We start from the raw sequence: 17,140 nt of genomic DNA, 5'->3' as shown, positions 1-17,140 counted from the left end.
TGTTAACTCTTTTTCCCAGGTGCTGCCTGACCCCTTATTTCTAGCACAATGTTGAAATTATTGAATTAAGTTGAGTATTTGCAACATCCACAGCATTTACCTCCTGCAAATTTCAATGATTTTATGCCCACTTACACCTCAAGAGTGATGTTTTGTTTACCTGTCGCACCTACATTCTTTTGTCTTGCATAATACCCCATATTCCCCATTGCAATCTACCCACAGACCTCCCTTTGAAACTTATTTTTCCTGGTACTAGTAAATGGTCATTGACCCTGAAACGTTAGTTCTCTTCAGATACTCCATGACCATGAGTATAAATGTTTTTAATAAATTTTGTTGTGTATTTCAGATTTATTTCCAAAGTATTTTGCTTTAAAGAGAAACATTCAGCCCACCTTCAATTAACTTTTTTGCAGGTGTAACAATATTTGCTGCTTTTCTGCAATAATAATATTACAGAATATAACCCTGCCTTCCTGCTGCTTTAAATTATGCAATCTTTTCCAGATCTCAGTAGGTTTCCAACATGATAAATAAAAACTGTAAAAAAATACCTACAAGCATGCACTCAAAGCATTGTGCAGTGCTACTTTTCCAGCAAAACGACATTAGCGTAGGTTTGAGAACGTACTGCAAATTATTTTAATGACACTAAATGATCTTGTCACCTTTAGTGCAAATACTTAGCTCAGTTTCTCAATCAAAAAACATACAAATGAATAATAAAAGTCAATGTTTTTTTTACTACCTGCAATTCCAACATTAGGAATAAAATATCCACACTCACCATCCTAATACCTATAGTTTTTCTTTGAACAAAAATATTGATCATTGTTAATGAAGCAAACATTTATTTTGATGCAATTTTACAGCAATGTCTAAAGCCTAAATCCTCCCCATCGAACAAAGCAAAATCCAACACATTAAAAGCATTTCTGCAACTTATCTGTAGTAGCTTTCAGTATTACAAAGAAGAGTATAAAAACAAAAGCAATTCAAAAATGTTTATGATAACCAATGAACATCTTCACAGAAACATTACAGGCCATTTTTAAAAAATTAACTATGCTAATGCAAATATTTAACTAATTTTCCAAAGCAAAGCAAAATATAAAAATGATTAACAAATGTTTATGATACTACCTGCAATGTCGACATATAGCAGCAAAAACTAGATGAGTATTTGGTGTCAGAGTAGATTTGGCCTTAATGCATTAATACAAAAAAAAACCATAACATTCAAACACCACTGAATTACTATACACATCCAAAGGAAAGGGAAACCATCACCCTACAAATCATTATACAAAACATTTTAGGATTGGGGGTGGGGAAGAAGGGGAAGAGAAAGAAGTCAAAGAAAAAAAATTTACACCTAGGCTTCGGCAGTTTTATGTGGTAATAATATTGTGTGCTTATTTGCTGCTATGCTTTTTTTTCCTGGGATTTTATTTTAAAAGGATATCCAGTGTTAAATAGCAAATTGTCTACATATTAGAACAGTTACAAAATACAAAAAGCAGCGTCTATCCCAACCCACCTCCGAACTCCAACATGAAGAACTGTGTTTTAGATTTGGTGACAAAGGGCCAGTTAAAATTGCTCAGCTTTCAGTAGGTGGCCCTGTCTCCACCTGACCAGTCTCAGTATCAGCTGATGGTTGTTTTGCCAACTGCAGTGCATCAGATTGATGCTGTTCACTGAAATGAAAAAATACAACACATTACATTCTCATTTCATTCTTTCAAAAGTCAGCTTGAAGAGAATCATTTTCTGACAGGAAATAAAGTTCCCTTTAAGAGAAAAGACACAAGGTCAATCAGCCTACTGTGTCCATGCCAGCCAAAGAGTTACTCAGAGTCATCAAGGTAGTTTAAATGTGATGATAGTTTCCACCCCTATCAATTGAAATTACAACTGGTATGTATTCAGTGAGATTGCCTAATTCAATTGATACAACCATAAAACCAAAGGGACAACAATGTTTCTAAACAAATTTTAATAATTTATCATAGGATGTGGATAACACTGGCAATGCTGATATTTATCATCTATACCTATTGCCTCTGAGCAGAGGAGCCAGTTAAGAGTCAATCCCACTGATTGATGTGGACTTGCATTTAGGCCAGACTAGGCAAGGGTGGCAGATTTCCTTCCCTTAAGACAGGTGAGCCAGTTGGGTTTTTCATGACAATCCAGTATTTTCATGGCTACCTTTAATGAGACCAGTTTTTTTTTTGTTGAAAAACAAAAAAAAATCTCAATTTACTTTAATTTGAATTCCCCAGCTGCCATAATGAAAATCAAACTCTTATTTCTGGATCAATAATGCAGAACTTTAGCTGCTGGTCCAGTAACTTAATCACTACTCCACCCTATCCCTTATACTGTACATTAAGAGTTACCTTACAAATGTAACAAGTTGATTATACGGGCATAACAATCTTTGTAAAATCAGCCCTGCTTCTATTATTTGTCAATATAATATTGACTTATGGATGTAAAACCATGTTTAAGAAACTCAAGTGCCCATAGAGGTAATTGCCACTGGAACTTCTACATTAATTTATGTAATGTGTTGCTGTGCAATCAAAACTAGGAAATTCAGTGTTAAAAATTAAGATTTACAGAAAGTTTTGAATTTCTATTTAAAAACTCAAGCCTTCGCACCTCTATCAAAGTGGACCAAGACTTTACTCACCTATCTTCACATCCTTTGAATTAGCATCAGTTTATTAAATGCAAAAGTAGAAGTTACTGTTAATATGTCTAGATTGGAAGATGAGACTAGAGCTGGTATTGCTAAATCAATCCATAACCAATATGGAAGCATGCCATTGAAATTCAAGATATCACCAACAGGAGGGCCAGGGCTCAGCCACCTGGGAGGAACAACTATTGAAATATCACCAGCAGAACTGACACACATTAAATTATTTGGGTGAATCTCTGCGAATTGTGATAACGTAAGAAAACAATCCAGTTTTTCCCTGACATATTTTGTAGGTCTCTCAATAGGTATGACACACTACAATCAATACCATTTAGTGTGACTACCCATATGCCCCAAAGGGCTAAAAGCAATTCTGGCAGAGTCTCCCATAAAGATGCCTTCCTTGCAGTTAACCAATTGGCAGCACTTTTGGAGTTTCACTCCATTGTACTGCTTATTTGATTGCTAATGCCATTTCAGAAGCAACATCAACAGGTCCTTAGCACAAATTGTTCTACAGAGATGAAGCCAACAAAAAAATATGAAAGTAACCAGGGATCTGTATGAACCACATTAAATTCTTTTTAATTTCCTCCTAAGCTTCAAACTTCACTCCAAAGCACTCACCTGTTTGATGGGGCTGTACAGGGTCTGTTTTATTTTTCTTCTCATCCCCAGCCTTGTTCTCTACTTTTTTCAGCAAGTGGTCATTCTCTGCATCTTGTGATGCAATTTCTCCATTCACTGTTTTAGCATCTGTGAGAAGACGAAATAGCCCCATTAGCTAGATTATGGAAGCCCCAAGCATTCCATGAACAGATGAATATCTGACACATTGATCAGCCATGCTACCAATGCTTCCATGGCCTACAAAAATGGCAAACGTTATTAAGCCCTCTCAAATTCCATACTGCAGAAATCAGGACTGCAGGTATCATTGTTGTTTGTGATATATGTTATATATGACTTGGACGAAGTTATAGATGGATCAGTTAGTAAGTTCGCAAATGACACAAACATTGGTGGAGTTGCAAACTGTAAAAAAGGTTATCAAAGGATATAGCATGATATAGATCAGTTACAGTTATGGGCAGAAAAATGGCAGATGGAGCTTAATCCAAACAAGTGTGAGGTGTCCATACCTCCCTGAAAGTGGCAACAAAGTAGATTAAGTGGTAAAGGCGGCGTATGGCATGCTTGCCTTCATCTCTGGGAGCATAGAGTATGAGAGTCAGAAAGTCATAGTGCAGTTGTATAAAACTTTGGTTTGGCCACACTTGCAGTACTGCGTGCAATTCTGGTCAGCCCATTACAGGAAGTATGTGGAAGCTTTGGAGAAGGTTTAGAAGAGGATTACCAGGATGCTGCCTGGATTAGAGGGTATTAGCTACAAGGAGAGATTGAATAAAATTGGATTGTTTTCTCTGGTGCAGTGGCTGAGGGGAGGGTTTAAACTAGAGTGGCAGGGGGATGGGAACCACAGCAGCAGGGCAACAGGTGGTAGGATTGAGGGCAAGAAAGATAGTATGACAAGCAAGACTGAAAGGAAGTGTTACGTATGCAGGGAGCAAGAACAGCAACGGTGCAGTAGAATAAGCATCTTTACTGATTCATATTAATCAAAATACAGGCACTGAGCAACCTACAATTGTAGATCCACGAGAAGATCTGTGGAGACCTAAAAGCGCGCGAGTCCCTGAAGTCCCACGCCAAAAGTCAAGTTGCACATGTCGGAGGGCTGTCAGTGCTCCGCTGAGCGATTGACCTGCCAGTGCGTGCATCCATACTGCCACATTCGCGCCATCGATCCGCTAGATGATCGACCGACCGGCATGTGCATGCACACAGGTGCACACATGTGCCGCATTTTCTACAGTTCAGGAAGGACAGCAAGGGACATGTGGGACTGATGTGTTTATTTCAACACTAGGAGTATTATGGGCAAGGAGGATGAATTTAGAGCCTGGATCAGTACACGGAATTATGATGTTGTTGCCACTACAGAGACTTGGATGCGTGAGGTACAGGACTGGCTGCTCAACGTTCCTGGGTTTTATTGTTTCAGACATGATAGAGAGGGGAGTAAAAGAGGTGGAGGGGTTTCACTGATAAGGGAGAATGTCACAGCCGTACTCAGAGGACATAATGAAGGGCTTATCCACAGAGGCAATTTGGGTGGAGCTCAGAAACAGGATAGGAGCAATTACATTGATAGGATTATACTATAGGCCTCCCAATAGCCAATGAGAGGTGGAGGAACAGATTATGCAGACAGATTATGGTAAAGTGCAGAAACAACAGTTGTCATACTGCGGGACTTTACCTTCCCCAGTATTGATTGGAACTTTCTTAATACAAGAAGTTTAGATGGGGGCGGGATTTCTTCAGTGCATCCAAGAGGGGTTCTTGAAACAATATTTGCAGAGTCCAACTAGAGGAGAGAACATACTGGACCTGGTTTTGGGAAATGAGCCAGACCAGGTGACAGACCTGATAGTGGGTGAACATTTTGGGAATAATGACCACAACTCATTATGTTTTAAGATAGTTATGAGTAAGGATAAAATTGGATCTTGCAGGAAGGTACAAAACTGGGGGAGGGCAAATTACAGCAGGATAAAACAGGAACCAAGGGGCGTGGATTGGGAGCAGCTGCTGTCGGACAAGTCTACGTCTGACATGAGGGAGTTGTTTAAAGACCAGCTGATCAGAGTTCAGGATCAGCATGTTCCAGTCAGGAGCAAGGACAAGGATGGTAAGGTAAGGAAACCTTGGATGACCCAAGAGTCAGGAAGGAGAAGGAAGCATACGCAAGGGTAAGAAAGCCAAAACCATACTGTGCCCTTGTGGAATACAAAGATAGCAGGAAAGTGCTCCAGCAGGCAGTTAGGAAGGCCATGAAACGTCCTTGGCGAGTAGGGTCAAGGATAACTCCAAGGCAATTTATACATATTACTAAAAAGGAAACCTAAGGAGAGGGTAGGTCCACTCAAGGATCAAGGAGGGAATTTGTGCTTGGAGTTAGACCAAGTGGCTGAGGTAATAAATGAGTACTTTACACCTGTATTTACGGAGAAGAAATTGAAGAACAGTGAAAACAGAGTGGGGCATGCTAATGTGCTGGGACATTTTGAGATTAAAAGGAGGAAGTAGTGCTGGGTCTTCTGAAAAGCATTAAGGTGGATAAGTCCCCAAGGCCTGATGGCATACATCCCATAATATTGAAAGAAGTGAGGAGATTGCTGGAGCTTTGACAAGGAGCTTTGTGCCCTCACTAGCAACAGGCGAGGTCCCAGAGGGCTGGAGAGTAGTAAATGCTGTGCCTTTGTTCAAGAAGGCAAATAGGGAAAAGCCAGGTAATTATAGGCCAGTGAGCCTCACATCAGAGGTAGGGAACCTATTGGAGAGGATACTGAGTGATATGATTTATGCACATTTGGGAAGTCAAGGCCTGCTTAGGCACAGTGAGCATGGCTTTGTGGAGGGCAGGTCATGTCTTGCAAACTTGATTGAGTTTTGAGGAGGTGACAAAAGGTGCTTGATGAGGGCAAGGCAGTGGACATTACCCACATGGACTTTAGGAAGGCATTCAAGAAGGTCCCTCATGCTAGGTTGATTCAGGAGATAAAGATGCATGGGAACCAGTGTAAATTGCAAGTTTGGATTCAGAACTGGCTTGCCCATAGAAGACAGAGAGTAGGGGTGGAAGGCTGTTATTCTGGCTGGGGGTCCCCGACCAGTGGTGTTGCAGAAGGATCGGTGCTGTGACCTCTGTTGTTTTGTGATACATGTCAATGATTCTGAAGAAAATGTAACTGGATGGATTAGCAAGTGTGTGGAGACACCAAGATTAGCGGAGTTGTGGACGGTGTAAAGGACTACCAAAGAATACAGTGGGATATAGATCAGTTACAGGTTATGGGCAGAGAAGTGGCAGATGGAGTTTAATCTGGGCAAGTGGAGGTGTTGCACTTTGGGAGGTCAAATAATGTATACAGTTAATGGTAGGCCCCTAGTAGCATTAAGGTACAGAGGGGTCTCGGGATCCAGGTTCATAGTTCACTGAAAGTGGCTACGTAAGTGGATAAGGTGGTAAAGGCAGCATATGGAATGCTTGCCTTCATTGGTAGGGGTGTTGAATATAAGAGTAAGAAAGTCAAGCTGCAGCTACACAAAACTTTAGTCAGACCACACTTGGAGTATAGTGTGCAGTTCTGGTCATTCCATTATAAGAAGGATGTGGAGATTGTGGAAAAGTTGCAGAAGAGGTTTACCAGGTGCTGCCTGTATTAGAGGGTAATGAGCTATAAGGACAGGTTGAACAAACTTGAGATGTTCTCCCTAGAGATTCTGAGGCTGAAGGGAGACCTGATAGAGGTTTTTAAAATTACGAGAGGCATAGATAGACAGTCAGAATCTGTTCCCCAGGGTAGAAATGTCAAACACCAGAGGATGTGCTTTTAAGGTTTTGGGGGGTGGGGGCAAGAGTTTAAAGTTGACAGTTTTTTCTTTAAAAATGCAAAGAGTGGTAGGTGCCTGCAACAGATTACCAGGAGTATACTGGAATCAAGCAGTTTTAGATAGACACATGAAAGGAATGGAAGGATTTGGATGATAAACAGGAAGAGGACATTTAGAATGAATTGGCATCAAGATCAGCACAACATTGTGGGCCAAATGGCCTGTCCAGTGCTGTACTATCCTATGTTTGATAGGAGACCAAATGGAAGTTTATAAAATTATGGAGATGCATAGATCAGGTAGACAACCAAAATCATCTTCCCAGAGTAGAAATGTCAAATACTGGAGCGCATAGTTTCAAGGTGAGAGGGGGAAAGTTAAGAGATGTGCGGTGCAAGTTTTTTTTTCTGTACATAAACAGTGACAGGTGCCTGGAATGCACTGCCGGGGTGGTAGTGGAAGGAGATCCAATAATGGAGTTCAAGAGGCTTTTAGATAAGCACATGAATATGCAGGCAATAGAGGGATAAGGGTCATGTGCAGGCAAAAGGGATTAGTTTAACTTGGCATTATGCTTCACACAGACATCATGGCCTGAAGGGCCTGTTCCTGTGCTATACTGTTCTATATTACATCACACTAGGGGGGCAGTGTATCTAGAACAAACTGTCAGAAGTGGTGGTGTTGGCAGATATAATTATGATGTTTAAAAGGCATTTGGACAGGTACTTGAATAGAAAAGGTGTAGAGGAATATGGGCCTAATGCAGGCAAATGGTATTAGTGTAGACAGGCATCATGGTGAGACAAGGAGAAGGTGGGGGGAAAGGGCCCATTTCTGTGCTGTATGTTTCTATGATTCAATGAAAATACAAGAACAAAACCTCCCATCAACATGTTCCAGTAAGAAGGTCCCAACTATAAAGTCATTTGTCTCACTGAAACAAAAGCAGTTCATAGCAGCTGTCTCACTCAATATCCACCTCTCCGAGCAGAGGTTATCAGATGCTGGACAAGCACAAAAATGAAGTGTGATTGTTCTCCATTGTCACCTACTCCAATTGGGTTATATCATAGACCTTTTATTACCAATTAAAATTAATACACCAATCAAGCTGATGGAGCTGTGCAATTTAACTTCTGACTGGAGCAATGCATTTTGGAAACCAAGTCCCCTTCTGCTGAAATAAACAAGAATATTTCCATAAACACTGTATGTTCAAAAAGCATCCTGGACATTCCAAGCATGCAGTGTTTTGAGATCAAAATTCCTCTCCATTCCATGAACCAGTAAAATAATAAACAGAGGATGGAAGGCAAGCAAACCTGGGTGCTCAAATGCCAGGCTGAATCATTAGATTTTCTGCAAGGACTGCCCATAGATGAGTAATGCTTTGTGTTCCTATAATATCCAAGAGCTGTGCTAGAGAGGGTATGGCATATGACTGGGTGGCCCAAGCAAGGGAGATTGAAAGGAAACAGCCATACTAAAGGATTGTCTACTGGTTCTACTGATAGTGAGGGAGTCAGGTATGCAATCTATCTATATAAAATTCCTGTAATGGAAAAATCCCAGAAACAACTCTATTACAGATTGACAAATATAAAACGTCACCCGTGGAGAATTGTGATCTATTGGATCTTAAGCTACAAGAAGCTCTGACAAGTATCTTGCTCTGAACAGATAACAATGGAAGAAAGTGGTTGCCTTATGTGCCACTAAATGCAGGCCACTGCCCTGAAATACTCTAAAAATCACAGAAGTGATCTTAACCCAGTATATTCACTTAACACAGAACTAGGCAAGGGCTGGAGAAAAGAAATGAAATTTACCCATCACTTGTTCCTCAGCGCTTTCAGATTTCTTGTTAGTTTCTAGTTGATCAATTTTCTTCTCTTGTTCACGTGCCTTAGCAGCTTCCTCGTGCTGCCGCTGGTCAGCGAGAGATTTATTCAGTACATGTGCAATCACAGAATCACCTTCACCAACCAAGAACATGGACTTAAATTTATTGTAAATCATATCTGCCTTGAACATGATATCTTGGCTGGCTTTGTAGTTTCGCATCTGTAATGCAAGAAGGCAAATGAAAACAAACTGAAATAATTGTGGAAAATGTGGACTTCTGGTTAGAGAATATCAAGGTTCTAGCAACTATATAGCATAAAATATAGAAATCCATGCTTTAGTTATGATGGGCAAGAATAAGAAATAGTACTTTTGTCATAAAGTCAAACAAAATACAACAATGTAATTTCTGTAAAAATCAGCCCATACCCTGCTCCATTTTAAACTTTCAAAAACAGTGTCTATTACAATCAGCTATTGCACTGTTTCAGATGGCCAGCATGTGCCCAGTGGTTGAAGCTTACATCTAAAAAGATGCAGAACAAATTCAAGTGTCCAAAACCAATGCGTTATTTGAGCATAACTTCCTTACACTACTGCTCTTCAAGCTACTACACATCCGCAACACGGGGGCACCATTACAAAGAGCTACTAAAACAGATCAAAGCTCTGCCAATTTTCAAAGTAGAATGCCATGTCAGAAAGGTCACGTTATCATCCTAAAATTGTGCTGCATGAAACCCTTGTGCAGAAAATAACAACGTTCTCAACTGTTACCACAATAGTTAATCGAGAATGGAACGACGTGTAATAAAGAAATGTCCCAAATACAGCTAGATACAAAGGACCTCAAAATTCTTCATGGTCCTAAATAAAAAAATCCCTGCATATTTTACATAAATCAGAACTCTTTACGTAATTTTTTTTGCTAGAAAATAAACAAATTAACAATTTTAAACTTGTAGAAAATTGTAGGGAATTGGAGTGCCTCAGAGCCAATCTCCAATCTGTCTTAATCTCACCAAAATAATCTCATTCATCTAAGGTCAGGCAGCTTCTAGCTTCCAGCGACCAGGCCTGAAACATTAACAGTTTCTCTTTTTACAAAGGGCTCAAGGGGCTTCAGTGTAAAGGGGCAAGGCAGGTGAGTAGCTGGTAAGTAGGTAAAGGTTAGATTTATCTGATATCTGTTATAAATCTTTAAGTAAAAAAAACTAGGGGGGAAAAAGGAATTAGTTCTGATGGAGGACGTGGTGGTGTGCTGCAGCTGCTTGCTGCGGTCCATGATGGCCACATCTGCAGTAAGTGCTTGAGGCTGGAGGAACTTCGGCTCACAATCAATGAGCTGGAGTTGCAGCTTCAAACACTGCGCAGCATCAGGGAGGGGGAGAGTTATGTAGATACTGTACATAAGGAGACGGTCAGCCCCCTTAGAGCAGGTACTACTGGAGTCCAGGAAGTAGATAGAAGGGTGACTGTCAGGGGAGGGAAATGGAAAAAGAAAACAAACAGGCAGATAGAACAGAGGACCCCGGAGGCTGTTCCCCTCAGTAACATGTCTTCCACTTTGGAGGCTGTTGAGGGAGATGCAGTAGCCAGGTCTATGGCACTGGGACCGGTCCTGCTGCTCAGAAGGGAAGGGAGGAGAAGAGGAAGGCAGTAGTGATAGGGGACTCTATAGTCAGGGAAACAGATAGGACGTTCTGTAGCAGTGAGCATGAAAACCAGACAGTATGTTGCCTCCCAGGTGCCAGGGTCTGGGATGTCATTGATCGGGTCCACAGGATTCTAGAGCGGGAGGAAGAACAGCCAGAAGTCGTGGTTCATGTTGGTACCAACGACATAGCTGGGAAGAGGGATGAGGTCCTGAAAAGTGAGTTTAGCGAGCTAGGCAGAAGGCTGAAGAACAGGATCTCAAGGGTAGCGATCTCCGGATTGCTGCCAGTGCCACGGGATAGAGAAGGGAGGAATAGGAGGAGATGGCAAATAAATGTGTGGCTGAGAAGTTAGTGCAGGAGGGAGGGTTTTAGATTTTTGGATCATTGGGATCTCTTCTGGGGAAGGTGGGACCTGTACAGAGAGAACGGGTTACACCCGAACCTGAGGGGGGCAAATATCCTTGCGGCCAGGTTTGCTAGGGTGGTTCAGGATGGTTTAAACTAGATTGCGAGGAGGAAGGGAGGAAGAAGAAGGGGACAGGGAGAAGTCAGATCTGACAAGTAGAGAGGCTTTCAGCAAGGAGAAGCAGAGTACAGGCTGTAAAAGTAGTAAGGTGGATGGGCGAAAGTGCATTTACCTAAATGCAAGAAGCACCAGGAATAAGGGAATAAGGGAGATGAACTGACAGCTTGGATTAGTACATGGGACAATGATATTGTAGCTATTACAGAGACATGGCTGACATCAGGGCAGGAAAGGATATTGAATATTCCTGGTATTCAGTGTTTTAAAGGGAATGGGGGGGGGAAGAAGAGGAGGTGGGGTGGCAATACTGCTCAGGAACACTGTTACGGCTGCAGAAAGGGTAGATAATGTAGAAGGATCCTCTCTAGAGTCAATATGGGTGGAAGTTAGGAATAACAAAGGGGCAGTTACCCTCCTGGGAGTATTCTGTAGGCCCCCTGGTAGCAGTAGGGATACTGAGAAGCAGATTGGGAGGCAGTTTTTGGAGAGATGCGAAAATAACAGGGTTATTATAATGGGAGACTTCAACTTTCCAAATATTGATTGGCACCTACTTAGTGCCAAGGGTTTACACGGGGCACAGTTTGTTAAGTGTGTCCAGGATAGATTCCTGACACAGTATGTTGACAGGCCAACTAGAGGAAATGCCATATTAGATCTAGTTTTAGGTAATGAACCGGGTCAGGTGACAGATCTATTAGTGGGTGAGCATTTGGGGGACAGTGACCATTGCTCCATAACCTTTAGAATTGTCTTGGACAGGGATAGGAGCAGAGGACGGGAAGATATTTAATTGGGGGAAGGAAAAATTATGAGGCTATAAGGTGAGAACTTAGGAGTGTAAATTGGGGTGACATTTTTGAAGGGAAATGTACTATGGAGATGTGGTCGATGTTCAGGGATCTTTTGCAGGATGTTAGGAATAAATTTGACCCAGTGAGACAGAGAAGGAATGGTAGGGTGAAGGAACCGTGGGTGACGAGAGAGATGGAACAACTAGTTAGGAAGAAGAGGGCAGCATACATAAGGTGTATGGATCAGACAGGGCTCGTGAGGAATATAGAGTAGCATGGAAGGAGCTTAAGAAAGGGCTGAGGAGAGCGAGAAGGGGACATGAAAAGGCTTTGGCGAGAGAATCCCAAGGCTTTTTTTCTCATACGTAAAGAGCAGAAGGATGGCTATGGTAAAGGTAGGTCCAATTAAAGACAAAGGTGGGAGGATGTGCCTGGAAGCTGTAGAAGAGGGTGAGGTTCTCAATGAATACTTCTCTTCAGTATTCACCAAGGAGAGGGGTCTTGATGATGCTGAGGTCAGTGTTGGTGAGGGTAATGTTCTAGAGTATGTAGATATTAAGAGAGAAGATGTGTTGGAGTTGTTAGAAAATATTAGGACAGATAAGTCCCCGGGGCCTGATGGAATATTCCCCAGGCTGCTTCGTGAGGCGAGGGAGGAGATTGCTGAACCGTTGGTTAGGATCTTGGAGTCCTCGTTGTCCACGGGGATAGTACCGGAGGATTGGAGGGTGGCAAATGTTGTCCCCTTATTCAAGAAAGGTAGTAGGATAGTCCAGGGAATTACAGGCCAGTGAGCCTTACATCTCTGGTGGGTAAACTGTTAGAAAGGATTCTAAGAGATAGGATCTATGAGCATTTAGACAATCATGGACTGATTAGGGACAGCCAGCATGGCTTTGTGAAGGGAAGATTCTTTGAGGAGATGACCAGGAAGGTTGATGAGGGTAGTGCAGTGGATGTTGCCTGCATGGATTTTAGTAAGGTGATCGACAAGGTTCCGCATGGTAGGCTTCTTCAGAAGGTCAGAGGCCAAGGGATCCAGGGAGGCTTGGCCGTGTGGATTCAGAATTGGCTTGCCTGTAGAAAGCAGAGAGTTGTGGTGGAGGGAGTGCATTCGGATTGGAGGGCTGTGACTAGTGGTGTCCCACAGGGATTGGTTCTGGGACCTCTACTTTTTGTGATATTTATTAACGACTTAGATGAGGAGGTGGAAGGCTGGGTTAGCAAGTTTGCAGATGATAGAAAGATTGGTGGTGGTGTGGATAGTGTGGAAGGCTGTAGAAGCTTGCAGAGGGATATTGATAGGATGCAGAGCTGGGCTGACAAGTGGCAGATGGAGTTCAATCCAGAGAAGTGTGAGGTCGTACACTTTGGAAGGACAAACTCCAAGGAGGAGTACAAGGTAAATGGCAGGACTCTGGGCAGTGTGGAGGAGCAGAGGGATCTGGGGGTTCATATCCACAGATCACTGAAAGTCACCTCACAGGTAGATAGGGTAGTTAAGAAAGCTTATGGGATGTTAGCTTTCATAAATCGGGGGATTGAGTTTAAGAGCCGCGAAGTGATGATGCAGCTTTACAAAACTCTAGTTAGGCCACACTTAGAGTACTGTGTCCAGTTCTGGTCGCCTCATTATAGGAAGGATGTGGAGGCATTGGAAAGGGTGCAGAGGAGATTTAACAGGATGCTGCCTGGATTACAGTATGGATTATGAGGAGAGACAAAAGGAGCTAGGGCTATTCTCATTGGAGAGGAGGAGGATGAGGGGAGACATGATAGAGGTATACAAGATATTGAGAGGAATAGATAGAGTGGACAGCCAGCACCTCTTTCCCAGGGCACCAATGCTCAAAACAAGAGGACATGGCTTTAAGGTAATGGGTGGGAAGTTCAAGGGAGATGTCAGAGGGAGATTTTTCACCCAGAGAGTGGTTGGCGCATGGAATGCGCTGCCTGGGGTGGTGGTGGAGGCTGATACATTGGACAAGTTCAAGAGATTGTTAGATAAGCATATGGAGGAATTTAAGATAGAGGGATATGTAGGAGGAAGGGGTTAGATAGTCTTAGGTGTGGTCTGAAGGGCAGCACAACATGATGGGCCGAAGGGCCTGTATTGTTCTATGGTTCTTTGGTTCAAAGGCTACTGACTATTTTGTTTTTATTTCAGTTTTCCAGCATCTTCAGTTTTTCGTTTTCATTCAACCAAGCCTTTGTATATGGGAGTAGAACCAGAAGTTTACAGAAGGAAGCCAATTAATGCACAAGACCTGTTCCAACTCTCTATAGCATTCTACCTTAACCCCACTACAGTGCTTTCTCTGCATAAACCCTGTACATACATAAAATATTATATGACTCTCTTGGTGGCGCTAGATGGAGTAGGTCGCATCATGGCACTGCTCCACTCACTTTCTAATTTTTTGTACACCACGCCCTTAATATCTATGCTAAAGTTTTAATAAGACTTTTATAATACTTTTATAAGATTGGATTTTGACTTTTAACTACTGGAAATGAACACCAGAGTGCAGTTCAAAGCAAGGGGAATGGAGATCCTCAACTTCCTTTGGAAGCGATTTCTAATCTCCTGGATAAAAAATGATCGGAAATTTTCCACTTTGGAAACACTGTTAAAGGAGATTGAAGACTGACTAGCAACACTTAAACAAGAAAATGTTAAACAACAGAAATTGCTGAACTGGATGAAGCTGGAAAAGAGAGAGATCGTAGACTGAGCTCACTGGAAAAGTGACTACCCAAATACTGGAACAGCAAAGACAGAAGATTATTGATTTAGAAAGTCGAAGTTGGAGGAATAATTTGATGATTATTGGCCTTCGTGAAGATGCTGAAACTGGTAATCCTACTGAATTCTTTTTCAAACTTCTGATGGATATGTTTGGCTCTGAAGTTTTCTCTGTACGTCCCATACTTGATCGTGCTCACCGAGCATTAAGACCAAAACACCCGGCAGAGCAAAAACCACGGCCGGTAATATTGAGATTTCACTATGTGAGTACTAAAGAGCATTTGATTCAAATCGCTCGTCGTCAAGGAATGATCCAATATAAAGATTGGAAGTTTCGTCTGGTTGAAGATTACAGCCCAGAAGTTATGAAAGAGAGATTGCGTTATAAACCGATTATGTCGTGGCTTTATCAAGGGAACTATCAACCTGCATTGCTGTTTCCAGCTCGTCTGAGGATTGTACTCCGACAAATCACATAAATGGTTTAATTCCGTGAATGAAGCTGAAGAATTTCTCAAAGATTAACTTTTGATTCCAGATGGTTAATAAATGTGCTATTCTTTGATTTTTATACCTATTTAGTCTACAAGGTAATAACTAACTCACAGATTTGAACGTTTTAAGTCCAGCGATCTTTTCTGCCCTTTGTTAACACTTTCTTGTTTGGTTCTGGAACATGGATACTTATCATGTTTCTATTTTACAATTCTTTTTTTTCCCTTATATTATTCTAGTTTAATATTTTTAATGGTTTATTTTTGTAATAATTAAGAATCTGATTGGGTGATTAATTGCTTTTTCTTTTGAAATTTGTATTTTTTTAGATGTCGACTGTCAGTATTTTTGACTGCGTAGAATTTTCTCAGCAAGCCGTTTTCTCTCAATCTTTAGAATTCCGAAATGTTTTTGGTACTTGTATCTTCATGTTTTGACTACTGGTGGTGTTTTGCATTCCTTTTAACTTGGAGATTTGCCACCAAAAGAGTTGGGTTAAGGGATTTATTAAGTAGCATGCTGGCTGTCTATTGACCAGTTTTCAGGCTTTTGTGGGTGGGGGTGGGGGTGGGGCTGGGGCTGGGCTGTTTTTTTTCTTCTTCTGGACTGATTTAAAACTACAAATATGTCTGAATTGTTGTCATATCCGGCTCCTCTTTGAACTCTCTTTCCTCTTCCTATTAATGAGTCTCAAGTGCAACAAGGTTAACCCTTTACACACTATATGTTTTAGGCTATTAAAATGGATAATATGATTAATTTTATTTCATGGAATACTAATGGTTTAAATACTCCAATTAAGCAGAAGAAGATCTTTAAAGTTTTTCATAGACTGAATGCCCAGATTATTTTTGCTTAGGAGAGACGATAATCAGTGGGTTTTTTTTTAGATTTTGGAGGGGTCAACAGTTTCATTCTAATTCACAAGTGAAGGTGAAAGGAGTCTCTATTTTTATAGACTCCTCGATTTCATTTGTTCATCATGAAACAATCTCAGACCCGAATGGTAGATTTTTTTTTATTAATTACTGGCTTACTGTTATGGTTAATGTTTATGCACCTAACATTGATCACCCTGAGTTCTTTAAACATTTATTTGCATCTTTTCCTAATTTAAATGAATATACGTTGATTATGGGTGGAGATTTCAATTGTTGTTTACACCCTCCAATGGATAAGATCTGTGTCGAATCAAGTACTTCCAAACAAATCCGCTGTCTTTATTAATTCCTTTTTAGTTGATTCTGGAATTTTAGAAGTTTTGGAGATTTCTACACCCCATATGAAAAAGTTTTCATTCTTTTCTCATGCCTATCACAACTACTCTAGAATTGATTACTTCTTTATCGACTCTCGATTAGCTCCATCTGTTATTGACTGTAAGTATGATGCAATTGTCGTTTCTGATCACACACCATTGAAACTATCAATCAAATTAGTGGACATAGCCTCTGGTGCCAGACAATGGTGATTCAATTCTTCTTTACTTCAGAATTTAGACTTTGTTCATTTTATTAAAAGAACAGATTTCCTTTTTCCTCTCAACTAATTCTACAGAAGAAATTTCCAGTGGGATATTATGGGATACCTTTAAAGCTTATATCTGTGGTCAAATTATTTCACACTCTGCTGGATAGATAAAACGAACTAATAATGAATTACGCATATTGGTTGATAAGATTAAAGAAATCGATAAAAAATACTGTTGCTCCCAATTTGGAGCTTTATAAAAAGAAAATTGAACTTCAATTGCAACACAATTTATAATTAACATCTCCAATTGAAAATCAACTACTCTACACTTGGAGTCAGTTTTACATACATGGTGCAAGATCTGGTAAATTATTGGCCAACCAACTCAAAGCTGCTTTGACTAAACGTCAGATTATTAAA

The 17,140-nt window shown here is 41.0% G+C and overlaps 1 protein-coding gene across 1 annotated transcript in view; it reads right to left on the bottom strand.

Moving 5' to 3' along the window:
• Positions 1-3,296: 3,296 nt before the first annotated feature.
• LOC127572256 (PC4 and SFRS1-interacting protein-like) overlaps positions 3,297-17,140 on the bottom strand; it is a 60,238-nt gene continuing 46,394 nt past the window's right edge. Inside the window, exons 13-14 of the mRNA XM_052019236.1 lie at positions 9,010-9,244; positions 3,297-3,472 (exon numbers count right to left, since the gene is read on the bottom strand). Of these exons, the coding sequence (XP_051875196.1) occupies positions 3,312-3,472; positions 9,010-9,244 (396 nt within the window). The 3' untranslated portion in view covers positions 3,297-3,311. The remainder of the gene's footprint in view (positions 3,473-9,009; positions 9,245-17,140) is intronic.

The sequence above is a fragment of the Pristis pectinata genome, chromosome 7, assembly GCF_009764475.1.
Source record: "Pristis pectinata isolate sPriPec2 chromosome 7, sPriPec2.1.pri, whole genome shotgun sequence".
In the NCBI taxonomy this organism is placed as follows: domain Eukaryota; kingdom Metazoa; phylum Chordata; class Chondrichthyes; order Rhinopristiformes; family Pristidae; genus Pristis; species Pristis pectinata.
Note: the sequence above shows the minus strand (reverse complement) of the source record. Positions and strands in the feature narration are given on the sequence as shown.